At 41.0% G+C, this 27,105-nt stretch overlaps 1 protein-coding gene across 2 annotated transcripts; it reads right to left on the reverse strand.

Annotated features, from left to right (window-relative positions):
- Window positions 1-710: 710 nt before the first annotated feature.
- Window positions 711-26,770, reverse strand: tomm34 (translocase of outer mitochondrial membrane 34). 2 transcript variants are annotated; one of them, XM_034165967.1, is made up of 8 exons: window positions 26,600-26,768; window positions 24,785-24,934; window positions 16,856-16,955; window positions 15,819-15,971; window positions 10,303-10,454; window positions 10,008-10,158; window positions 1,666-1,792; window positions 711-1,110 (listed from the first exon to the last, which is right to left on the reverse strand). In XM_034165967.1, the coding sequence occupies exons 2-8, from the start codon at window positions 24,912-24,914 to the stop codon at window positions 1,012-1,014; spliced, it is 912 nt and encodes a 303-aa protein (XP_034021858.1). In that variant the 5' UTR covers window positions 24,915-24,934; window positions 26,600-26,768; the 3' UTR covers window positions 711-1,011. The 2 variants fall into 2 exon arrangements, with proteins under 2 accessions (XP_034021858.1, XP_034021859.1); XM_034165968.1 differs by having other exon boundaries at window positions 968-1,110; window positions 10,008-10,155; window positions 26,600-26,770.
- Between the last annotated feature and the right edge of the window lie 335 nt (window positions 26,771-27,105).

Genomic DNA, 27,105 nt, shown 5'->3' on the forward strand with positions numbered 1-27,105 from the left:
CAGCCCAAGCTAGAAGCCAGGCTTCATTAATCCTGGTGCTTTTCTGTTCACTCTGTAACCGTGTTGAGCAGAGGAGCCTAAGTTGGACCATGGAGTTTGATCTCAGAAGATTCTCCCTCCCCCCCCCGCCCAATACAAAGGCTGAAACTACTAAATCCAGTTTGCCTTCTAACTTGGCTTTTCAACTGGCAAATAGCCTGGAAATGAACGGGGGGGGAGAACAGGTATGATGAAGAACCACAACAAACACTTTGGCTTCACATTTTTGCTCCAGTGGCACACGATTAAACAAGTTCCACACTGCCATTGCTAGGAATAGTGTTTAAAAGTTGAAACAAGACTGAAGCCGTTAACACTTTTTACCTTATTTAACCAGGTTAGACCCATTGAGACTGAGACCTCTGTTGCAAGTAAGACCTGGACAATTAAAGTTCATCGAACCTGCATGTCTTTAAATGTGGGTGGAAACTGGAGCACCTGGAGGAAACCCACACAAACACAGGGACAACATGCAAACTGCACACAGAAAGGCCACAGGTGGGAATTGCACCCATGACCTTCCTGCTGTAAGGCAATAGTGCTAACCACTAAGCCATTGTGCTAGTAATGTCCCAAAGTTGGCACATGCTATCAATTTCGAGAACAGATTTTAAAATCTGGTACAGAAAATGGAACAAACTTAACCGGACAGGCTTCTTGAATTTTTATTTTTCTTAACTATTAACCGATTCTGAAAGCAAGCAGCCCCGGCCAACAAACCATGAAGGTAAAACTTTATTCTTCATAAGAATATGTTTCAATAACCTTATAAATAATCAAATACGAAGTGAAAGTGAAGGTGCAAGAATCAGACGCACATTCAGAAATGCCGCCGATTCTCAGCAACCTGCGCTGTTTTACAGTCTAAACCGACCAAACCCCAAACCCGTCGTCTCGGGTCCATAAGAACCAGAGGCAGTTGGACTCTGTGTCTCGCTGCAGCGTCAGACTCTGACTCGCTGGCGGGAACCTTCACTTCTTCTGGACGCTGTGCAGCAGCTTCAGTGCCGCCGTGTTGTTTGGCTCCACTTTCAGCAGCGAGTTCAGGTCCTCCACACAGCCGGTAATATTCTGTAGGAAGGAGCAGAATTATAAACAGTCATTTACACCTTGTCACCAGAGGTGGGGGACAGACTGCTGAGCTGCCTGGATGATTCCACATGAGGAACTAAAATGGTTCTATGGTGTGATGGACGCTTTCAGACATGAAATCTATTTCCATAATGATACCATAACTGACTGGAGCAGGCAGCCCTGAGAAACAGGCCGATGACTGTGCAAGGAGGAGACAAGTGAGGGAGTTACCTGCATCTGTGAATGAAGCATCTGCACCGAACATCACTTGCTTCATTGATCACAGCTTTAGTGTGGAGTGGAACGGTGAAGGACTTTGTAAAAAAAAAAAAAAAAAAAAATCAAAGTCCTCTGTTCCTTTCCAAACACAGGCACTGAACTTTGCAAGTCCACTGTCTTGGTGGATTTCCTCACTTGCACGTTTGTGAGGTCACTGAACTGTGTAATGCAGCCTGATTTTTTTATTTTTTTTTTTTGTTATTTTGCAGTGTAATAGAATGAACAGTGGCGCACTGCATAAAAGGACCCGTTTTAAACGAGCTACTGTTGCACCTTGAGCTCCTTGTGAGCCTGCGCCCTCCTGTAGAGTGCCTTCACGCTGCGGCTGTCCATCATCAGAGCCTCGTTGCAGTCTTTAAGAGCATCACTGTACTGCTTCAGTGACAGGAAACACAGCGCCCTAAAAAAAAAAAAAAAAGAAATTAAGAAAAGTTTTTACTTGTAAGTTTTACAAAACCTGAATTTGTGATATATTGGAAAAAAGTGTGATACATCACTTTCCTTTTTAAAAATAATAAAAATCTTAATATCTCTTGGGGGAGGTGATGGTTGAGTGGTTAAGGTGTTGGGCTTGAGACCAGAAGATCCTCGGTTCAAATCTCTGCCTGACTGGAAAAATCACTAAGGGCCCTTGGGCAAGGTGAATGTGAAGCATAATTGTAAAGTGCTTTGAGCGTCTGATGCAGATGGAAAAGTGCTATATACGAGGTCTGTCCATAAAGTATCGTACCTTTTTATTTTTTTTTTTAAACTATATGGATTTGATTCACATGTTTTCACGTCAGACAAGCTTGAACCCTTGTGCGCATGCACAAGGGTTCAAGCTTATCCGGATATTCCACTGTTAAAGGAGATTTTTTTTAATGAAAGACGTGCGGACGGGTCCGCGCGTCGGGACGCAGCCGGCGCGGTGTGGCACCACAGGAAAAACACCTCCGTGTTAACCATTTGTAAAATCCAGGCGGCTTTTGATGGCTTTCAGTGGAGTGAGTATATGAGAAATTGTTTAACAGCTGGACATGTTCCAACTTGTCCTTAAGGCTTCCAACAGAGGTGATTTTCCTGTGGCGGAGCGTCGCGGCGGCTGTGAGCCGATGCTGCAATCCGCCCGCACGTCTTTCATTAAAAAAAAATCTCCTTTAACAGTGGAATATCTGGATAAAATGCTGAAACCGACTTCTTCTGAAACTTCTCTGTTCTCTCACGACGTCCTGGATCAATAGAGCCTGAAATGTGGAGGTTTTCAGCTTGAAACAGGTTGACAACAGCGCCTGGGAGCGCTGCACGGCGTCTCGCTCCACGGGAAGTCCTTAAAGCGACAGTATCACCTCAAAATCTCTCATCAGCCGTTAAAATTTTCATCGAAAACCAGCTTAATTTTTCAAACCGTGTCCACTTCGATGTGTCTCACAGGTTTAGAAAAATTTTGATCAAACAAAGCGCCAGTCTCTCAGCAACTTCTCAGACAAAGGAATTCCGACGAGGGGCTGGACGACTCCTCCCACAAGGAGTGCTCACAGGTGAATGATGTCACCGACAGGCGTGGAAAAACTCACGCATGTGCACGAGGATTCAAGCATGTCTGACGTAAAAACATATGAATGAAATCCATATAGTTTTTGAAAAAAATAAAAAGGACCTATACTTTATGGACAGCCCTCGTATCAGTGAAATTGTGGAGAGCTGGACATGTCCAAACTTGTCCTCTGACACGCCGAAACGCAGGTGTTCCTTTGTCTCGCTTCCAAAGCGAATCAGTCTGAAAAAACAGTGGGGAAAAACCCCCAAATCATTCCGCCATTTCCAGACAATGAAAATCCGACGACGGGGCGGGACCACTCCTTCCACAAGGCGTGCTCACAGGCGAATGACGTCACCGACAGGCGTGGAGAAACTCACGCATGCGCACAAGGGTTCAAGCTTGTGTGACGTGAAAACATATGAATTAAATCCATATAGTTAAAAAAAAATAAAAAGGTACGATACTTTATGGACAGACCTCGTAAATGCAGTCCATTTTTATTTTATTTATTATCATCAAATGTTCTCATTTTCTTTTTTTAATTAATAAAAAAAAAAACTAGCAAACGTCATGAAGTGGTCAGGATCAAACATGAGTAGTCTGAGCGTGGAACTATGAGGTAGAACATTTTTATCCAACATACTGACACTTCCTGTCTCCTTCACAATAAAATACATCCTTGCTGAAAACACAGCTCAGTCTCCACTCTTGACTCTAGGGTCACATTAGCTACGAATGAGGGTGACGCAGTTGGTGTTTTTCTTGATGGGTGTTCCTGAGGTGTGGCAATCCTGTGAATAATTAAACTAGTATTTACAACCCCTGGCAATAATTATGGAATCACCGGCCTCGTAGGATGTTCATTCAGTTGTTTAATTTTGTAAGAAAAAAAGCAGATCAGACATGACACAAAACTAAAGTCATTTCAAATGGCAACTTTCTGGCTTTAAGAAACACTATAAGAAATCAGGAAAAGTAACTGTGGCAGTCAGTAACGGTTACTTTTTTAGACCAAGCAGAGGGAAAAAAAAAATGGACTCACTCAATTCTGAGGAATAAATTATGGAATCACCCTGTAAATTTTCATCCCCAAAACTAACCTGCATCAAATCAGATCTGCTCGTTAGTCTGCATCTAAAAAGGAATGATCACACCTTGGAGAGCTGTTGCACCAAGTGGGCTGACATGAATCATGGCTCCAACACGAGAAATGTCAATTGAAACAAAGGACAGGATTATCAAACTTAAGAGGGTAAATCATCACACAATGTTGCAAATTATGTTGGTTGTTCAGTCAGCTGTGTCTAAACTCTGGACCAAATACAAACATGGGAAGGTTGTTAAAGGCAAACATACTGGTAGACCAAGGAAGACAAAGCGTCAAGACAGAAAACTTAAAGCAATATGTCTCAAAAATTGAAAATGCACAACAACAAATGAAGAATGAATGGGAGGAAACTGGAGTCAACGTCTGTGACCAAACTGTAAGAAACCGCCTAAAGGAAATGGGATTTACATACAGAAAAGCTAAACGAAAGCCATCATTAACACCTGAACAGAAAAAAACAAGGTTACAATGGACTAAGGAAAAGCAATCGTGGACTGTGGATGACTGGATGAAAGTCATATTCAGTAATGAATCTCGAATCTGCATTGGGCAAGGTGATGATGCTGGAACTTTTGTTTGGTGCCATTCCAATGAGATTTATAAAGATGACTGCCTGAAGAGAACATGTAAATTTCCACAGTCATTGATGATATGGGGCTGCATGTCAAGTAAAGGCACTGGGGAGCTGGCTGTCATTACATCATCAATAAATGCACAAGTTTACATTGATATTTTGGACACTTATCCCATCAATTGAAAGGATGTTTGGGGATGATGAAATCATTTTTCAAGATGATAATGCATCTTGCCATAGAGCAAAAACTGTGAAAACATGCCTTGCAGAAAGACACATAGGGTCAATGTCATGGCCTGCAAATAGTCCAGATCTTAATCCAATTGAAAATCTTTGGTGGAAGTTGAAGAAAATGGTCCATGACAAGGCTCCAACCTGCAAAGCTGATCTGGCAACAGCAATCAGAGAAAGTTGGAGCCAGACTGATGAAAAGTACTGTTTGTCACTCATTAAGTCCATGCCTCAGAGACTGCAAGCTGTTATAAAAGCCAGAGGTGGTGCAACAAAATACTAGTGATGTGTTGGAGTGTTCTTTTGTTTTTCATGATTCCATAATTTTTTCCACAGAATTGAGTGATTCCATATTTTTTTTCCCTTTGCTTGGTCTAAAAAAGTAACCGTTACTGACTGCCACAATTTTTTTTTCCTGATTTCTTATAGTGTTTCTTAAAGCCAGAAATTACCCATTTGAAATTACTTTAGTTTTGTGTCATGTCTGTGATCTGCTCTTCTTCTACAAAATTAAACAACTGAATGAACATCCTCCAAGGCCAGTGATTCCATAATTTTTGCCAGGGGTTCTAGTAGTATAACCACTGTTTTTCATGATTTCTTCACATGTGCAAGGCATTAATTTTGTTGGTTTAGAACCAAGATTTTACTGGTTTACTAGTGTGCTTGGGGTCATTTTCTTGTTGAAACACCCATTTCAAGGGCATGTCCTCTTCAGCATAAGGCAACATGACCTCTTCAAGTATTCTGACATATCCAAACTGATCCATGATACCTGGTATGCAATATATAGGCCCACCACCATAGTAGGAGAAACATGCCCATATCATGATGCTTGCACCACCATGCTGCACTGTCTTCACTGTGAACTGTGGCTTGAATTCAGAGTTTGGGGGTCATCTCACAAACTGTCTGTGGCCCTTGGACCCAAAAAGAACAATTTTACTCTCATCACGCCACAAAATATTCCTCCATTTCTCTTTATGCCAGTTCATGTGGTTTTTGGCAAATTGTAACCTCTTCTGCACATCTTTTATTTAACAGAGGGACTTTGCGGGGGATTCTTGCAAATAAATTAGCTTCACACAGGCGTCTAACTGTCACAGCACTTACAGGTAACTCCAGACTGTCTTTGATCATCCTGGAGCTGATCAATGGGTGAGCCTTTGCTATTCTGGTTATTCTATCCATTTTGATGGTTGTTTTCCGTTTTCTTCCACGTGTCTTTTTTTTTTTTGTCCATTTTAAAGCATTGGAGATCATTGTAGATGAACAGCCTATAATCTTTTGCACCTGCGTATAAGTTTTCCCCTCTCCAATCAACTTTTTAATCAAACTACGCTGTTCTTCTGAAAAATGTCTTGAACGTCCCATTTTCCTCAGGTTTTCAAAGAGAAAAGCATGTTCAACAGGTGCTGGTTTCATCCTTAAATAGGGGACACCTGATTCACACCTGTTTGTTCCACAAAACTGACGAACTCACTGACTGAATGCCACACTCCTATTATTGTGAACACCCCCTTTTCTACTTTTTTTTTTTTTTTATTTTACTAATAGCCCAATTTCATAGCCCTAAGAGTGTGCATATCATGAATGCTTGGTCTTGTTGGATTTGTGAGAATCTACTGAATCTAATGGTACCATGTTTCCCATGTAACAATAAGAAATACACTCAAAACCTGGATTAATCTTTTTAGTCACATAGCACTGCTATTATTCTGAACACTACTGTACATGCTGGATTTGAAGCGGTCTGCCGTCATGTTTCTTCACTGTTTGTGTGCACCGAGTGTGAGAGAGAAAGAGCAAAATGTTAAATGGTGAATTTTTCCATACTTGTCAGTTTGGATTTATGGTGTGCACGCATGCACATGTTTCCCTGTCATTCACGGGACAGGCAGTGTCAGCTAAATCTGCAGACAAATGACATCACCAGACAAATGGCACCTTTCACTGGATGTTATATGGCTGGAAAACAGACAGACATCAAAAATATAAACGACTGCAGGGACTACAGTCACATGACTTGTCCTAATCAGAAATCTCTTTTTTGTCTTCTAGACATTCTACGAGTCAAACTCTGGATGACTCAATTCATGGAGAAAAAGGACAAAACTGATGAATCCACAACTTGATGTACCTACTTGTATATTAAAATGTTCCACTTGAGAGGTTTCAGGCAGGTGCTGTCAGGAACACAGCAGTGGGGAAACAGCCACCCCCCGCACACATTCCAAACTTACAGTGCATAAACGTACATAAACATGGAAAAAGGATTAATTTAATATTTAACTTGTTTTGGCATAACAGTAATCGGGGCTCAAGATTGCTAGTCTGATGGGTTTGATGGGTCTTTTCAGTGACAGTTGAGCTGTATGTGCTGAATTGACGCTGAAGCTTTCAGAAGCCCAAAATGAACCATCAGCTGCAGGAAAACAGAAGACAAATCTCTCAGCCTGATCTGCTAAGATTTGAACACGCACAAAACTTTCTGAACAACTCGTGCACATCAGCTGACAATGAACTCATTTTGTGATTTATAAAATTAACTTTAGCCATAAAAATCATGGCACATAGCCCCAATCGTCCAAACTCACGTCACTCTGGTCATGTTACAGTGGATGATCTGCTGATGTCATGGCAAAAATGCTGTGGTCACTGCGCACCCATTGGGCGGTCAAGTGGTGGACTGTGAGGCGTTTTTTTTTTTTGCATGGCCTGTGTGGTATTTGCGTGTCTTCCGGACTTGGCAACTCATCTGCAGAAATCAGGTGCAGCTTCATACAACCCCAATTCCAGTGAAGTTGGGATGTTGTGTAAAATGTAAAAACACAGAATGATTTGCAAATCCTCTTCAACCTGTATTTAATTGAATACACCACAAAGACAAGATATTTAATGTTCAAACTGATAAACTTTGTTTTTGTGCACATATTTGCTCATTTTTAAATGGATGTCTGCAACACGTTTAAAAAAAGCTGGGACAGTGGTATGTTTACCACTGTTACATCACCTTTCCTTGTAACGACACTCAATAAGCGTTTGGGAACTGAGGACACTAATTGTTGAAGCTTTGTAGGTGGAATTCTTTCCCATTCTTGCTTAATGTACGACTTCAGCTGTTCAACAGTCTGGGGTCTCCATTGTCGTATTTTGCACTTCATAATGCGACACACATTTTCAATGGGCGACAAGCCTGGACTGCAGGCAGGCAAGTCTAGTACCCGCACTCTTTCACTACGAAGTCACACTGTTGTAACACGTGCAGAATGTGGCTTGGCATTGTCTTGCTGAAATAAGCAGGTACGTCCCTGAAAAAGATGTTGCTTGGATGGCAACATGTGTTGCTCCAAAACCTGGATGTACCTTTCAGCATTGATGGTGCCATCACAGATGTGCAAGTTGCCCATGCCATGGGCACTAACACACCCCCATACCATCACAGATGATGGCTTTTGAACTTTGCACTGGTAACGATCTGGATGGTCTTCTTCCTTTTGTCCAGAGGACACAATATCCATGATTTCCAAAAACAATCTGAAATGTGGACTCATCAGACCACAGCACACCTTTCCCCTTTCCGTCTGTCCATTTCAAATGAGCTCGGGTCCAGAGAAGGTGGCGGCGTTTCTGGATGTTGTTGATCTATGGCTTTCGCTTTACATGGTAGAGTTTAAACTTGCACTTGTAGATGTAGCGACGAACTGTGTTAACTGACAGTGGTTTTCTGAAGTGTTCCTGAGCCCACGTGATAAAATCCTTTACACAGTGATGTTGGTTTTTAATGCAGTGCCGCCTGAGGGATCGAAGGTCACGGGCATTCAATGTTGGTTTTCAGCCTTGCAGCTTACATGTAGAAAGTTCTCCAGACTCTCTGAATCTTCTGATTATATTATGGACTGTAGATGATGGAATCCCTAAATTCCTTGTAACTGAACCTTGAGAAACATTGTTCTTAAACTGTTGGACTATTTTTTTTTTTCACGCAGCTGTTCACAAAGTGGTGATCCTCACCCCATCTGTGCTTGTGAACGGCTGAGACATTTGGGGATGCTCCTTTTATACCCAATCATGACACTCACCTGTTTCCAATTAGGTGTTCTTTGAGCATTCATCAACTTTCCCAGTCTTTTGTTGCCCCGTCCCAACTTTTTTGAAATGTGTTGCAGGCATCCATTTCAAAATGAGCAAATATTTGCACAAAAACAATAAAGTTTATCAGTTTAAACATTAAATATCTTGTTTTTGTGGTGTATTCAACTGAATATAGGTTGAAGAGGATTTTCAAATCATTGCACTGTTTTTATTTACATTTTACACATCCCAACTTCATTGGAATTGGGGTTGTAGTTCACGGTGACCATTGTGATCATGGCAGTTTGTGAGAGGATACCGAGAGGACTCTGCAAGGTCCTGGCAGCAGCTGAGCACCTCTTTAGTGTAATGCGGCGGTTGACACTATTTCATGACCGCACAAGGACCGCTGGACACACCCTGTCCCTGTGTAAAAGGACTGTTTAATGGCACCAAAGTTCACTTGTTTTGTTTCAGTCCAACGTCTTCCACAGGGAAGTTCCTGTATTGCCAGGTAGCATGCTAACATGTCCGTGAGATGTCCTTCAGTCCACTCATCATTTTATCACTAATGTGACCATTGGATTTTACTTTTGACAGGTGTGAAACAAAAACACTTTTGAACCAGTTGGCTGTATTAACAGATGCAGCCACAGGGGGGAGCTGCTGTATATCACTCATCTTCAACCTCTTAGCCCAATTAAGGGGCGCGGGGGGCTGCAGCCTATCCCAGCAGTCATAGAGCGCAAGCTGGGGTTCACCCTGGACAGGACACCAGTCTGTCGCAGGGCCACATATAGACAAACAAACACATTCACACCCACAGACAATTTTTAAAGTTTCCATTCCACCTAACCTGCGTGTTTTTGGATATGGGAGGAAGTCAGAGAACCCACGCAAACATGGGGAGAACACGCAAACTCCACACAGAAAGGCCACACGTGGGAATCAATCTCATGACCTTCTCACTGTGAGGCAACAGTGCTAACCACTAATCCACTGTGCTGCCCTGTTGTAAACCAAATGACTACTATTCAGATGGAAGTGCTGGATTCTGTTGTGGACCGGATGAGTCGTGAGTGAACACGGATGAAGGAGTGACCCACCGGTTGGTGTAGGTCGTGACCTCAGCAGGGTTATGTTTCAGGCTCTGGCTGTACTTCTCGACAGCTTTCTTATATTCTCCTTTCTTCACCAGGGCATTGCCGTCTTCTTTCAGGGTCTGAGCTTTTTTTTTGTCTTTGTCAGTGGGAGCTGCTGGACATGAGCAAACAGGATGTGATGAAGATGACAGCAGTACAGACAGAAACCACAAAAAAAAAAAAAAAAAAAATGCATGTTTCAACTGTGTGCCAGCAGCATTCCGGCATCATCTCCCTCTGAAGAAATCAAAGTCTATACCTGGTTTGTTTGTTGTCCCGATGCCGTTCTGCTGTGGTGCAGCGTTTGCCTGCTGGACCAGTTTCTCTCGGACAGTCAGCGGCACAACTGGAAGAGGAGGAAGCTTCTCTCTCCACAACGGGCCATCTGCTTCTGTTAACGCCTTAGTCATCCTAAAACATACAATCATGAGGACATCGGCAGTTTATCGATTAGTGGCACTTGTGCTTTATGGCCAAGTTAGACGCTTCGACTGTGCCAAAGTTACAGTTCCTTGACTGGCCACTTGAGGCTTGCTCCAGAAAGGAGCAGGCTCATACAGAAGCACATGTTAAAATGACCTACTTCAGAGCAGAAATACACAGCCTGGTATATCAAGAGTCATCAGGAAATGACATGCCCCCCACCCCACCCCCCACAAATCGTAATACAAAGTGTTGGGGATCACCAAAGTGCACCCTTATGCTAATTATGAATGAAATTGGCCAACTGGTTGTTGGGATATCACGCTAACAAGCAAAAATGGACAGACATGGTGATCGCTATATTCCCTCATATTTCATACAGGGAGTATAAAAAATGGTTTTGGTCTCTGTAGCCGCCCTCCCTCCACCCCCCATGACAATGATACTGGTTTATTTTTGTTTGCTTTCAGCCATAACGTTATGCACAATCAGGGGCGTGACAGCTCGTTTGCACCCCTGCTGAGCTCAGTTCTGGTTGGACAGAGACAGAGGGGCGTGTCTGTCCTGTCTGAACACTTTATTAAATATCTATAATAAGACATCTTGCTTTGTTGCCAACTGCGCCAATGGATCACCAAAGACATCTGTGCTCCAATGTATTTTTTGAATGAAATTTTAATTTCATTTAATGTTGTATGCTATTGGCATTACCACTTTTAGCAGCTATCGCTAGCTTGATGACGTTTGTGCCAGTTCAACCGCAATTACAGAGTAAGTAACGGGTCATAATTTTTAATGACCAGAACAAAGCTGCACGTAATGAAAACCACTGCCCAGTCCCCAGACGCATGATTTGCCAAACCAAGGTTAGCCTGTTAGCTTAGCTTCTTTGGTAACTGGAAGATGGGGAAGTGCTGGGGCTTCATTTGACTCACTCAGGTCATGTGCGGTCTCGCCGACACTCCACCTCTTAGAACAACCAAAAAAAAAAATAATAATGTTTTGTTTGATTTGCAGTTTTCTTTTTGACTTTGTGCGCCCTCTTTCAGTCACGCTGACAAGCTCAGTTCAGTTCAGCTCCCCTGACGGTAAAAGCTCTGCATGTTCTCGCAGTGACAACACCCAAATACACACTGCTGGACTTAACACGCCGTTCATCCAAACAAACTTTATCCAGCAGTGCTGGATTTTCTGGAGTACAGTGATGAAAGTTTTCCGGAAATCCGTGTTTTTACTCACGTGGTGAACGTTTCCAGGTTATTTTTGGTAACATACGTCAGAATCCATTCATTCAGTTACATGCTCAAACAGTTGGTGGCAATAATGCTCCAAAGAAGAAGAAGGGTTACTTTGTTTTGCGAGTTTATAAAGTTCTATTTTTGGGAACTGCGCAGTAACTCTCCTAATGGATTACTTTGTTGTGAACATTAAAAAAGTTATGAGCTGCGTATTTATTCCAGTAATGACACATTAAGTGGAGCTACCGGGTGAAGCTTCTAGCTGCTAAAAATAAGACAAGAGTTTAACTCTCATGCCGTGTTCACACCGGGCGTGACAGTTTGCCATGTAATCCCTATGAAAGGATGCATTTTGGCGCCAAGCCGCGCAGCGCGACGGATGCGAATGAAGAGATGTGAGTGAAGCGATTTTGAGCGATTGGCGCGTTTGTGGCACGATATTGCGTCGCGTTGCCCTCCTCCCCAAGTTGAAAAATCAACTTTTTCATCTCATTGTGATGCGATGACCAATCAGGGACTGAATATGTAGTGACGTGGAGATGTCTGGAGTGTGACTGAGCTGGATGTGAACATGTCCTGTCTCTGGTAGCCAGCCTGTCAGCAGGACTTATGTCCCTTTTGTCCTTTATTTCACAATTATGAGAGTTTTTGGAGCAGCAGCCCCACAGTAGGGGGAGCTGAGTTTTTTTTTTTTTTACGTGCGCGTGCGAGCAAATCGACTGTGAAGATTATTTTATTAATTAACTACACAGATGTATAATAAAGCAAATGGTGACTGGTTTCTAAACACAATTATGACTAGGGATGGGTATTGATAAGGTTTTATCGATAGATGCCATTATCGATTCTGCTTATCGATCCGATTCCTTATCGATTCCCTTATCGATACCTTGTGAATTTTGTACTAAAAGTAGGCTTTACAGGTGTTCTATGTATTTCCTTGAGTGTTAAAGTAAATAAATATGAAATTAGTCACTGTATCCTTGATCTCTGGACATAAATAAAAATAAACAAAACTGTGTTTCGCTTTGAAGTTAATTCAGACTGAATTCTATCATTCTATCTTGACTTGTCAGAGAGCCGCGCAACGTTTGGAGCTGTGTGAACAGAACGGAGGATGATTCTCATTTCTTTCTCGCAACAAGACAGGAGTCCCAGTTAGTAACTTTAAGCCGCACAAAAGTGAATCACAATTTCACATATTCAGGGATGAATGTGGTGAAAACAAAAAAAAAAGCTGAAACCCAAAATTACACCCCCCCCCCACCCCCAACACCACCTGCACGAAAATGTTTGAATTCTAGAAGCTCTAAAATGCAATCTGGGACTATTCCAGACAATAAATTGGATTGAGTGCAGCATCCATTTAGGTGAGAAAAAAAAAAAAAAAATACAACTTTCCTTATTCAAATTCATTCCAGTAGTATTCTGCTCTTACTAGGATGCAGCAGTTTTCTAGTTTGGCAGATAGTTCTGGAGGAAATCACTGAAGAAATTAACAAACTGAAAATATGGTTTGACCGAAACAAACTGTCATTAAACTTAAATAAGACAGGGACAAAATGGAGGTGTAAGAGTCACTCGGTGTTCACAGGAAACATTTATTTCTGTATGTATTTATTTATTTATGTTAGTTGATATTATATATTTTCTGTTGTGTTTCTATTCAGGTTCTTTTTGTCTCTTTCTCTAAAATTGTATATAATAATCATTAGATTATTAATATATAAGCAAAAATAAATTTAAGGAATATTACAATTTGAAAACAAATGCATCCGAACGTGATGACGGCTGCAATTGCTAAATGCTAACTTTTAACATTGAAAATGCCATAGACATGCTAACGCGTTAGCATCGCTCCCGTTTTTAAGTTATAAAATACATCTATCAACTGTTTCAGAAGACCATAACAGGTCGGTTTAACATAGAAAAGTAAATAATACTCACAGACGTATGCTCTTTAGGGTTTTAGCGGGAGAAAATTAAGCGAAAGAAAGAAATACACAAAGCAATCGACCGAAGCATTGCTTCAATCTGCGAACCACGCTTCGATTGGTTCAAGGTTCAAAGCCGCGCTGCAGAAAAGTTGATTAAGGACCCACTACAGGGTCTGTAATCAATGTAGAGAAATGACCATTTTCCTGACAAACACCCGCCAAAACAACGGCCACTCTGAAGGACCGATAACAGAATCGTTAAGCACAAAGCTTATTGATGTCGGTGGATCGAATCATTTCTTAACGATACCTGAAAGGAACCGGTTCTCGATACCCATCCCTAATTATGACAGAGTTTTTTGGGGAAGAGCGAGGAGCAGCCCACAGCAAGCAGCGGAGGGTTTTTTTTTTTGTTTGTTTGATCACAGCCCACCCACCCCACATGGTTTTGTTTTTGGGTGCACGATTCGTGTACGAATGGAGTTTCTTTCCTTCCTTCTTCCCTCTCTGCCCGAAGCAACACAAGTAAAAAACAAAACGTGAATTTGTCTTTATCACCAGTGGAAATAAACTACATAACCCAATAACAATGATCCCCAAGCCATATAATTTGGTTGATGACAGAAGGGATATTGTGGGTGATTTGGCAAGGAGAAAGAAAAGCAGACAGCAATTTGAGTTTTGGTATTTGAGAGATTTGAGAAATATTTGGCCTGTTTGGAGTGTGTATTATTTTGGTGGAGTATTTAGCATGTGTGGTTAGTGTGGTGGTGTTTTTTTTTTTTTTTGGTTTGTTTGTTTTGTAAAAAACTAGGCGTCTTATAAATGCTGAGCAAGCGTTTCAGTTATTTTTTGGAACTGGAGCAAGACGGAGCGCGCAGCGCGTAGTCAGAGTCTGAACCAGACAGTGAGGAGTCTGATGATGGAGGACATGATCCCTCTTTTGTTCTGGACAAGCAACCAGAGCAGGTGGATCCACTGATGTGCACACAGATCTCTCCAGTGGATCGGAATACATGCTTCTCTTTGCAGGTTCTCCAGAACTCAGGCGCTGCAGAGCTCCACCCCAGTGCCGAGTCCTGGCACGCAGAGCAGGGCGGAGACACACACTGCTCCAGCAGTGGCTCCAAGCGTGGAGAACACAGGAGTCAGGGTAGAGACACCCCCCCCCCCCAAAAAAAGTCCAAAACACCCTTTTCTGTTTTGTTTTTTGCCACTAACACAGTCAGGACACACACACACACACACACACACACACACAAAAAAAAGGAAAAATACACATGAATACTGAGGTGGAATATCTGTACAAGTTTTTTGGGCTTGTAATGTGCATTGAACAGGAATTGTTTTTGTTTTTTTTCCTAATGTGCATTGAACAGGAATTGTTTTTGTTTTTTTTCCTGAGTGGCACAAATATCATCTGTGTGGCATCTTACTGCATGTTAATAGCCACAAAAAACACACCTGAAGCATTTTCTGCATTTTAATGTGAATTGTTGTATATAACTTTGTTTGTGGTACATTTTTACATGTTTTTTTAAATTCACAATTAATAGTTGCATTCTAAGTTATAAAAATGGTTCATTATACATATTTTTGGTTTTCACAGTTAAAAAAAAACAAAAAAAAAAGAATCTGATTTGAATTTTAGGTTTTTGGGTGAATTTTGGGTCACTGTTATAATGCATTATGTCAGAATAAAAGAAACTGTAAAGTCACACAGGTGCGGCTGTGCTGAAAAAAAAAAATGACACCAAACAAGGCCAGATAAACAGTTTTTTTTTTTTTTTTAAGTTAAATTATGAAGGTAAAACCAAAAGTAGCCAAAAACGCTAAATTATACCCAAGACTCCAGAGGGTTGAAGATCTGATAATACATAAGGAAGGTGCGACTTATACTCCAGTATGACTTGGGTTTTTCTGCTTTAAGAGGCTTTTTTTTATTAACTTGTATTCCATAAAATATGGTACTTTCTTGATAATCTGCACATACATTGTGAGAGATTCACTTTTAAGTGACAGGTCACTGTTTATGTAAAATCCTCATCCTTTTCATATTTGTTTTTTTTCTATAGAGGGCCAGAGTTAAATCAAACCCTCTGTGTGTGTGTGTGTGGTTTCCGTGGTGACTGAGATTCATTAAACATCAATAAATGTAGGTGTGGCCCGTCTCATACCTGTTAGTGCCGTCATGTGCAGCTGCTATGCTGCAGTTAACCAGCAGGGCGGTCTTATAGTCAACGTAAGCCTGCCTGTAGCGCTCCAGAGCTTCGAAGGCAGCTGCGCGCCGCAGCAAAGACTTCACATTGAAGGGGACCAACTCCAGAGACCTGGGGGGGGACCAGATTTAGTCAGTGGTTATGTCACACCAAATGTGGCACCAAGCAACCATTTCTAATCATACAGCACAGAAACAAGCTTATAAACAGCAAAAATAATAATTAAAAAACATAGCCACGCACTCGTGGTAATTTAAACCCTCTTTAAATGTCTCAACTTTTAAAGAAAATCCTCTCATATGTTCGTACAATAGAACCAAACGCTGAATCCAGTTTTTAGAGAAACAGATTAACTGTGAACCTGTAATTCAAAGGACAGATTGTTCAATAAAACCCCAAACCCCCACAAAGATCCCTGGCATAAAAGAGCAGAGCACAGGGAGCAACAGTGCGTTCCATTTGTACTCGGAGGTCAGAATTCACCAGGAACGCCCCCTGAGGTCGGGACTTCCAACTCAACGCAGTTTGTAATCCAACATGGCTGCGCACAGTCGCAACGGTCATGAAAGTTAGAATTTTTTTATGTTTTTAGCACACCTGTCATTTTTGTGTCCAATTTAATAAATTGTCCACTTTATGCGTGAAATGTGCTGCAATGTGTTTATCAAGTGGTGCTCCTAATATCAGCTAACTTGGTAGCTGCTGCTAACAGCAATGTTAACACCGTGCTACAAACTAAGCAGTAAATTAAAACACTAATTTCAGTTGTGCCATTTGTTCTCTTCCATGGGGTATCTTTGGTGGAGTATTTTTTCTAGCGCACGATACTCTAAAACCTTGGCGGTATACAGGTAATTTTCCGACTTGAGGTGCCGTGTGGAAAATTGGACTCATTTACCTCAAGTGTAGTGTCACTCCCAGTTACAAATTACAACTTCTGAGGTATAAACTGAACGCAGCACAGAAACGTCAAATGAAACTGAAAAAGGACTCACGTGGTGCAGTCTTTCACACATTCAGCACAGTTGCCTTCCTTCAGATAGCTGGCTGCACGGTTTGAGTGCAAAATCCCCAAATCATCTGTGTTCTTTTTACCTGCCCAACATACGGGTAGCATCAAATCAACAAAAAAAATCTGACGGTGTCACTCAGTTTTGTAAACCTCTGTGGGATGGCTGGGATTCTTGAGCAGCGTCAACAAAACTCTCAGCTCTTTGCTCATGTCCTCTTTAGTGACACACAAGCTAATGAAGTTTCAGCTAATTAGCACACCCTCGAAATTTTAAAAGCCCATATCTCAGAAGATATAGCAGCTAAGAGAGGTTGTTTTGGTGTCACTTTTAAATCTCTCTCAAACATCATTTTCATAACATCATCCAGAAGAAAGATACAACACACAGACTTTCAAATGTGAGCCTCTGAGTTATAACCAAATATGTGTATCAGCTTCACTCAGAAATCATTAGCATTATTAATGTCGAATTCTATCATGCTTTTCAAAAAACCCAAGGTTGCTTTACACTGAAAATAATTAAAGTGACAAGGTCTGATACGCCAGGATCCTCTGACATTAATATACACAAAGATAGTCATACTAGAGATGCACCAATCTGATATTGTGATCTTGTGGATCTGTATCACTTTGTGGTGTTGTGGATGCGGTGTAGCATGATGCCAGCTTTAGAGAATATTTGTTTCACAGTTTCAGCTGATGTTTTGTTAGCTGGCTAGGTTAGCAAAGTAAAAACAGACAAATGTGTTACCTCACAGATTAGCTGTTTTAACACAGGGGAAAGCAATGGATTGGTATTGGCAGATACTGAAGTTTCCAGTATCGGTACAATATCAGACATAAATGTGTGGTATCAAGCCATCCCTAATTCATACCTACAACCCCTGGCAAAAATGATGGAATCACCGGCCTCGGAGGATGTTCATTCAGTTGTTTAATTTTGTAGAAAAAAAGCAGATCACAGACATGACACAAAACTAAAGTCATTTCAAATGGCAACTTTCTGGCTTTAAGAAACACTATAAGAAATCAGGAAAAAAAAAAAAACTGTGGCAGTCAGTAACGGTTACTTTTTTAGACCAAGCAAAGGGAAAAAAAATATGGAATCACTCAATTCTGTGGAAAAAATTATGGAATCATGAAAAACAAAAGAACGCTCCAACACATCACTAGTATTTTGTTGCACCACCTCTGGCTTTTATAACAGCTTGCAGTCTCTGAGGCATGGACTTCAATGAGTGACAAACAGTACTCTTCATCAATCTGGCTCCAACTTTCTCTGATTGCTGTTGCCAGATCAGCTTTGCAGGTTGGAGCCTTGTCATGGACCATTTTCTTCAACTTCCACCAAAGATTTTCAATTGGATTAAGATCCGGACTATTTGCAGGCAATGACATTGACCCTATGTGTCTTTTTGCAAGGAATGTTTTCATAGTTTTTGCTCTATGGCAAGATGCATTATCATCTTGAAAAATGATATCATCCCAAAACATCCTTTCAATTGATGGGATAAGAAAAGTGTCCAAAATATCAACGTAAACTTGTGCATTTATTGATGATGTAATGACAGCCATCTCCCCACTGCCTTTACCTGACATGCAGCCCCATATCATCAATGACTATGGAAATTTACATGTTCTCTTCAGGCAGTCATCTTTATAAATCTCATTGGAACGGCACCAAACAAAAGTTCCAGCATCATCACCTTGCCCAATGCAGATTCGAGCTTCATCACTGAATATGACTTTCATCCAGTCATCCACAGTCAATCCATCAATCAATTTTATTTATATAGCACCAAATCACAACAGTTGCCCCAAGGCGCTTTATATTGTAAGGCAAGGCCATACAATAATTACGTAAAAACCTCAACGGTCAAAACGACCCCCTGTGAGCAAGCACTTGGCAACAGTGGGAAGGAAAAACTCCCTTTTAACAGGAAGAAACCTCCAGCAGAACCAGGCTCAGGGAGGGGCAGTCTTCTGCTGGGACTGGTTGGGGCTGAGGGAGAGAACCAGGAAAAAGACATGCTGTGGAGGGGAGCAGAGATCAATCACTAATGATTAAATGTAGAGTGGCGCATACAGAGCAAAAAGAGAAAGAAACACTCAGTGCATCATGGGAACCCCCCAGCAGTCCAAGTCTATAGCAGCATAACTAAGGGATGGTTCAGGGTCACCTGATCCAGCCCTAACTATAAGCTTTAGCAAAAAGGAAAGTTTTAAGCCTAATCTTAAAAGTAGAGAGGGTGTCTGTCTCCCTGATCTGAATTGGGAGCTGGTTCCACAGGAGAGGAGCCTGAAAGCTGAAGGCTCTGCCTCCCATTCTACTCTTACAAACCCTAGGAACTACAAGTAAGCCTGCAGTCTGAGAGCGAAGCGCTCTATTGGGGTGATATGGTACTATGAGGTCCCTAAGATAAGATGGGACCCGATTATTCAAAACCTTATAAGTAAGAAGAAGAATTTTAAATTCTATTCTAGAATTAACAGGAAGCCAATGAAGAGAGGCCAATATGGGTGAGATATGCTCTCTCCTTCTAGTCCCCGTCAGTACTCTAGCTGCAGCATTTTGAATTAACTGAAGGCTTTTCAGGGAACTTTTAGGACAACCTGATAATAATGAATTACAATAGTCCAGCCTAGAGGAAATAAATGCATGAATTAGTTTTTCAGCATCACTCTGAGACAAGACCTTTCTAATTTTAGAGAGATTGCACAAATGCAAAAAAGCAGTCCTACATATTTGTTTAATATGCGCTTTGAATGACATATCCTGATCAAAAATGACTCCAAGATTTCTCATAGTATTACTAGAGGTCAGGGTAATGCCATCCAGAGTAAGGATCTGGTTAGACACCATGTTTCTAAGATTTGTGGGGCCAAGTACAATAACTTCAGTTTTATCTGAGTTTAAAAGCAGGAAATTAGAGGTCATCCATGTCTTTATGTCTGTAAGACAATCCTGCAGTTTAGCTAATTGGTGTGTGTCCTCTGGCTTCATGGATAGATAAAGCTGGGTATCATCTGCGTAACAATGAAAATTTAAGCAATGCCGTCTAATAATACTGCCTAAGGGAAGCATGTATAAAGTGAATAAAATTGGTCCTAGCACAGAACCTTGTGGAACTCCATAATTAACCTTAGTCTGTGAAGAAGATTCCCCATTTACATGAACAAATTGTAAACTATTAGATAAATATGATTCAAACCACCGCAGCGCAGTGCCTTTAATACCTATGGCATGCTCTAATCTCTGTAATAAAATTTTATGGTCAACAGTATCAAAAGCAGCACTGAGGTCTAACAGAACAAGCACAGAGATGAGTCCACTGTCTGAGGCCATAAGAAGATCATTTGTAACCTTCACTAATGCTGTTTCTGTACTAAGATTAATTCTAAAACCTGACTGAAACTCTTCAAATAGACCATTCCTCTGCAGATGATCAGTTAGCTGTTTTACAACTACCCTTTCAAGAATTTTTGAGAGAAAAGGAAGGTTGGCGATTGGCCTATAATTAGCTAAGATAGCTGGGTCAAGTGATGGCTTTTTAAATAATGGTTTAATTACTGCCACCTTAAAAGCCTGTGGTACATAGCCAACTAATAAAGACAGATTGATCATATTTAAGATCGAAGCATTAAATAATGGTAGGGCTTCCTTGAGCAGCCTGGTAGGAATGGGGTCTAATAGACATGTTGATGGTTTGGATGAAGTAACTAATGAAAATAACTCAGACAGAACAATCTGAGAGAAAGAGTCTAACCAAATACCGGCATCACTGAAAGCAGCCAAAGATAACGATACGTCTTTGGGATGGTTATGAGTAATTTGTTCTCTAATAGTTAAAATTTTATTAGCAAAGAAAGTCATGAAGTCATTACTAGTTAAAGGAATACTCGGCTCAATAGAGCTCTGACTGTTTGTCAGCCTGACTACAGTGCTGAAAAGAAACCTGGGGTTGTTCTTATTTTCTTCAATTAGTGATGAGTAGTAAGATGTCCTAGCTTTACGGAGGGCTTTTTTATAGAGCAACAGACTCTTTTTCCAGGCTAAGTGAAGATCTTCTAAATTACTGAGACGCCATTTCCTCTCCAACTTACGGGTTATCTGCTTTAAGCTGCGAGTTTGTGAGTTATACCACGGAGTCAGGCACTTCTGATTTAAAGCTCTCTTTTTCAGAGGAGCTACAGCATCCAAAGTTGTCTTCAATGAGGATGTAAAACTGACAAGATACTCTATCTCACTTACAGAGTTTAGATAGCTACTCTGCACTGTGTTGGTATATGGCATTAGAGCAGCGATTTTCAACCTTTTTTGAGCCGCGGCACCCTTTTTATATTTATAAAATCTGCGGCACACCACCAACCAAAATAATATTATAATGCTATTACCTCTGGTTTTGCGCAAAACCCAATTATCGCAATAGAAGATCGATACAGAAAACACCGCATTTTGAAAATCCTCAAGCATTTTGCGCTCTGATCTCAAGTAGGGCTGTCACGATTAGGAATTTCTGGAGACGATTAATTGTCAGACAAATAATTGCGATTGACGAATATATTGTCTATTTTTTTTTTCTTTTTTTCCCCTTCTTTATATTCTACTATTGTAGTATAATTACACAACTCTGGAAGAACGTTTGGCTTCTGTGAGTGGAGAAACTGGGAATGGTGCAACATTTTTATTTTTATCTTCATTTTACATACAGTCCCAACTTTTTCTGATTTGTGGTTGTTTCTGTTGCATTTCTGAAATTGTTTCTCCTCATCAGTCACGTTTTGTGCTTAAACACTGCATTAAGCTCAAGACTGAACAAATAAATACCTTTGGAAAATAACAGCTGTTAAAGTTCATAGTTCTTACCTGCTTTTTGTGATCTCTGCGTCTTATTGTTTTTTTTTTTGTGGCTCAGTTCATTCATATATTCTCATTTTTAAAATACGTTTTTAAAGATATTTGACTGTTTATTTCATCTCATGATCTCATAAATTCAGCATACGACGCGCACATGGTGTGAACAGGACGGTAACGGCAGAATCACACCTTTAGAGAAAGTTCAGAGAGAAGTAAAGGCAGCTTCATGTTTCCGTTCACTTGGGTTAAAATCCTCTCTCTGCTCCGTGCTCGCTGCGCACTGAACGTGTCGCGCCTGCATTCAGGAATCTCCCTCACCCACCCCCTCCCTCACACACCCCCTCCCTCGCAGTCTGCAGCCTGTTAACTCCGCGCGCGCACACACAGACACACACACCGACAGCTCCGCATTTTAGACGGCTTTTGAAGGAGACGGCACTGTTTTAATCGGCCGTCAGCCTCCTTGTTATTGTCCGGCCTTAAGATGAGAGCGAGGCTGCAGCACATTTGACATCAGATTCTGAGTCGTTTTATGCTTTATGGATAAAATAAATAATTCACGGTAATCGCGAATATGAAAAATACCCAGGGCACCCCTGACGATCGATCACGGCACCCTAGGGTGCCGCGGCACCCCGGTTGAGAATCACTGCATTAGAGAACATAAAGAAGGAATCATATCCTTAAACCTAGTTACAGCGCTTTCTGAAAGACTTCTAGTGTAATGAAACTTATTCCCCACTGCTGGGTAGTCCATCAGAGTAAATGTAAATGTTATTAAGAAATGATCAGACAGAAGGGAGTTTTCAGGGAATACCGTTAAGTCTTCAATTTCCATACCATAAGTCAGAACAAGATCTAAGATATGATTAAAGTGGTGGGTGGACTCATTTACATTTTGAGCAAAGCCAATTGTGTCTAATAATAGATTAAATGCAGTGTTGAGGCTGTCATTCTCAGCATCTGTGTGGATGTTAAAATCGCCCACTATAATTATCTGAGCTAAGCACTAAGTCAGACAAAAGGTCTGAAAATTCACAGAGAAACTCACAGTAACGACCAGGTGGACGATAGATAATAACAAAACTGTTTTTTGGGACTTCCAATTTGGATGGACAAGACTAAGAGTCAAGCTTTCAAATGAATTAAAGCTCTGTCTGGGTTTTTGATTAATTAATAAGCTGGAATGGAAGATTGTTGCTAATCCTCCGCCTCGGCCCGTGCTACGAGCATTCTGGCAGTTAGTGTGACTCGGGGGTGTTGACTCATTTAAACTAACATATTCATCCTGCTGTAACCAGGTTTCTGTAAGGCAGAATAAATCAATATGTTGATCAATTATATCATTTACTAACAGGGACTTAGAAGAGAGAGACCTAATGTTTAATAGACCACATTTAACTGTTTTAGTCTGTGGTGCAGTTGAAGGTGCTATATTATTTTTTCTTTTTGAATTTTTATGCTTAAATAGATTTTTGCTGGTTATTGGTGGTCTGGGAGCAGACACCGTCTCTACGGGGATGGGGTAATGAGGGGATGGCAGGGAGAGAGAAGCTGCAGAGAGGTGTGTAAGACTACAACTCTGCTTCCTGGTCCCAACCCTGGATAGTCACGGTTTGGAGGATTTAAGAAAATTGGCCAGATTTCTAGAAATGAGAGCTGCTCCATCCAAAGTGGGATGGATGCCGTCTCTCCTAACAAGACCAGGTTTTCCCCAGAAGCTTTGCCAATTATCTATGAAGCCCACCTCATTTTTTGGACACCACTCAGACAGCCAGCAATTCAAGGAGAACATGCGGCTAAACATGTCACAGTCCACGACTGCTTTTCCTTAGCCCATTGTAACCTTATTTTTTTCTGTTTAGGTGTTAATGATGGCTTTCGTTTAGCTTTTCTGTATGTAAATCCCATTTCCTTTAGGCGGTTTCTTACAGTTCGGTCACAGACGCTGACTCCAGTTTCCTCCCATTCGTTCCTCATTTGTTTTGTTGTGCATTTTCGAGTTTTGAGACATATTGCTTTAAGTTTTCTGTCTTGACGCTTTGATGTCTTCCTTGGTCTACCAGTATGTTTGCCTTTAACAACCTTCCCATGTTGTTTGTATTTGGTCCAGAATTTAGACACAGCTGACTGTGAACAACCAACATCTTTTGCAACATTGTGTGATGATTTACCCTTTTTTAAGAGTTTGATAATCCTCTCCTTTGTTTCAATTGACATCTCTCGTGTTGGAGCCATGATTCATGTCAGTCCACTTGGTGCAACAGCTCTCCAAGGTGTGATCACTCCTTTTTAGATGCAGACTAATGAGCAAATCTGATCTGATGCAGGTGTTAGTTTTGGGGATGAAAATTTACAGGGTGATTCCATAATTTTTTCCTCAGAATGGAGTGAGTCCATATTTTTTCCTCTAAAAAATTAACCAATTACTGACTGCCACAATTTTTTTTCTTGATTTCTTATAGTGTTTCTTAAAGCCAGAAAGTTGCCATTTGAAATGACTTTAGTTTTGTGTCATGTCTGTGATCTGCTTTTCTTCTACAAAAATAAACAACTGAATGAACATCCTCCGAGGCCGGTGATTCCATAATTTTTGCCAGGGGTTGTATGGTCAATTCAGAAGTTCCAGTTCACCTAACCTGTGTGTCTTTTGACATGAGAGGAAACTAGTGCTGCTCAAACATATAGCGCTTAAGACATCAATAACATATCTTAACTATTTTTGCGAGCCCTCGCTAATTAGCTACTTTATTTTTCAACTTTCTGCCATGTTGTAATGCTTTGTACTTTCACTTTCTATTTGATATCAATCTTGGATCCTATGGCCATTCCTCAGGGTGACTGAGCATGATACATATATTTATGTAAAAACTTTAAAAATGTGTCCTGGGTGCTACTCATGAATCCCAAACATCCTACGACTAATAAAATTCAGAGATGTTGGCAAATTCTTCACTGATTTGATGTGGAATGACAAAGCCAGCACCCATAACATGCACTTTGTCACAAAAGCACAGCATATGTAAAGTGAGGTCAGAGTTAAATGGTGGTTACCGGACTTTTCCAGCTCTTTGATGGCCTGGCTGTAGAGAGCGGTGGCCTCGCTGTACTGACCCGCCTTGAAATAATCGTTTCCAGCTTGCTTCAGCTGCATCCAGGACTGAGACTTGTGTTTGTGAGGCATCGCTTCTCTTTATCAGTTATCTGAAAAGATGTACATTATTACGGGTTACCACAGGCTGGTGTGCACCAGATCACCATCAGTGACTATACTGATATCAGGTAGTTAAAAAAAAACAAAAAAAAACAAAACGATACTGATATACCTGCGATATATACATTAAACATGGCAAAGATTTCCATAACACCTAAACAGATTCTTGTAATTTAACTGGTGGTTTGTATGTCATGTTGTCATTGTGTTCCATTTACCATGCCATTTTGATTCCATACATTTTGAATCATTGCACGCTGCGACCACCGCATGCTCACACATAAAAACAAACATGGCAGGAACGGTGCTCATTCTTCAAAAACAAATCCATTACACTGTAAGCCATCTGGAGGTATTTGCAGTATTCGCTGGGACGTCTCTAGCTGAAATACAAGCGCCATCGGATGAAGAGATCGACAAATTTCTGTCACAATTTTTCGATGAACTGAGCAAAGCAGACAACAGTCTGTAGACGGTCACTGCATGATATAAGCTATGGACTACTGTACATCATCAGGATTGTTTTTGAACCATCTGACTGAAACAATTTTGGATTGGACTTCTAAAAGTTCATGATGGACTGTTTGGAACCTCTTGACCTCAAAGGACCAGTGATGAACACCAAAACCCCTTTTTCTCTTGTTTATAAATTAATAAAATATCAAATGACAAGGATCTGTTTTAGGCATTATATAAAACAAATAATGGATGTTTATTTAATTTGTGTAATGGAAAAAAAAATTTCATGTGGTGAAAGATGAAATGTTACATCCGGCTACACATCTGAGTACTTTCAGTGACTTTCAATATTACAGAGCTTCTGACCGGCTGAAAGCTCGCTGTTGTAGAAAAGCAGCCAATGACATTACACGTTACTTGCATGGATGGCCCCACTGTACAGCTCCTCGATTTTTCTCAGCGGATTTATGCCAAATTCAGAAATGGCCCAGAAATCCAGAAAAAGTCAGAAATCTGTGGATCCGCAGAGAATTCTCATCCCTGTCTCCCACAGCTGGGCATTTACTGCGCACGCAGCCTGAAGTGTCCCCCTCACTGGCTAACAACGGCAGAGCTGCTGAGAACCTCATTTGTTGCGGTCATGTTCCTAACCGGATGTGACGTAGTGCTGCACCAACTCATAGACAAGCAATACATCCTGAGCGTGTTTTCATCGGGCAAACAGTTGTGTAAGTACAAATTCTCGCCTTTGGATTTGCCGCTTTGCCGGAAGTGACGTGTCCCCGCCCTCTCCCATATATTAGCAAATATATTATTAATATCGGTATTGCACATACCCCCAAAAAACCCACATCAGTCAGGTTGGACTTATTTCAATGTTGGCCTGATTAATTTCTCAATCTTTGTGAAGCATTTTGAGATTTCTGCTATTCACAGTAACATTTAAGAAGTCCAAGCTAAGAATATTCAATAAATATATAAAAATTCACTAATTTTCATGCAGAGCTTCGGTCTCTGTCAAATGAAACTTAACGCAACATTAAAAGTTATGCTCCTTCAGTCACGAATGGTTTTGTTTTTGTAGCTTGCTAACCGTCTCACGCTAACTCAAATAAGTCAGCTAACTTAGCATGCTAACTAGCATCACCTTAAAGCACCATTGCTACCACAGCGTTAATTTTGCTAACCACACTTACCGATAAGAGACATATAATTTATTTCGAAGTTGTGACGACTTTTCCGTTGTGCTGGTGGTGCAGCTCTGATGTCTTTGCTGACGGATCTGCTCTCGAAGTTAAAACACACTTTCGTTTTTCGCTTCTCCTCATGCTGCGTTCAAATACTGTAGGAAATGTAGGAGTTGCCTTCAAGATCGTGACGCGCCCTCTGGTGGTCATATTTCAGGGAGGAAAAGGCAGACGAGAGAAACTTCATGAGTGTTAAATCATAACAGGAACTAATAAGACATGCTTGGCGAGGAGTGGCTGTATGTATATACAACCATCTGATTAAAATACTGAAGACCACATGGAACTCTTCCTGACAGGGGCGGATCTGCAAAAAAATTGTTTGGGGGGGGGGGGGGGTGATTCGTCTCAACTGGGCAATCCGCTGAGTGAATTCTGCTCATTCGTGGAATGACAGAGTAATATTGTCACTGGTATTTAATTTTTTTTTTTTACACTATTAGTTTGGATCTCTG

The sequence above is a fragment of the Thalassophryne amazonica genome, chromosome 3, assembly GCF_902500255.1.
Source record: "Thalassophryne amazonica chromosome 3, fThaAma1.1, whole genome shotgun sequence".
Taxonomy (NCBI): Eukaryota; Metazoa; Chordata; class Actinopteri; order Batrachoidiformes; family Batrachoididae; genus Thalassophryne; species Thalassophryne amazonica.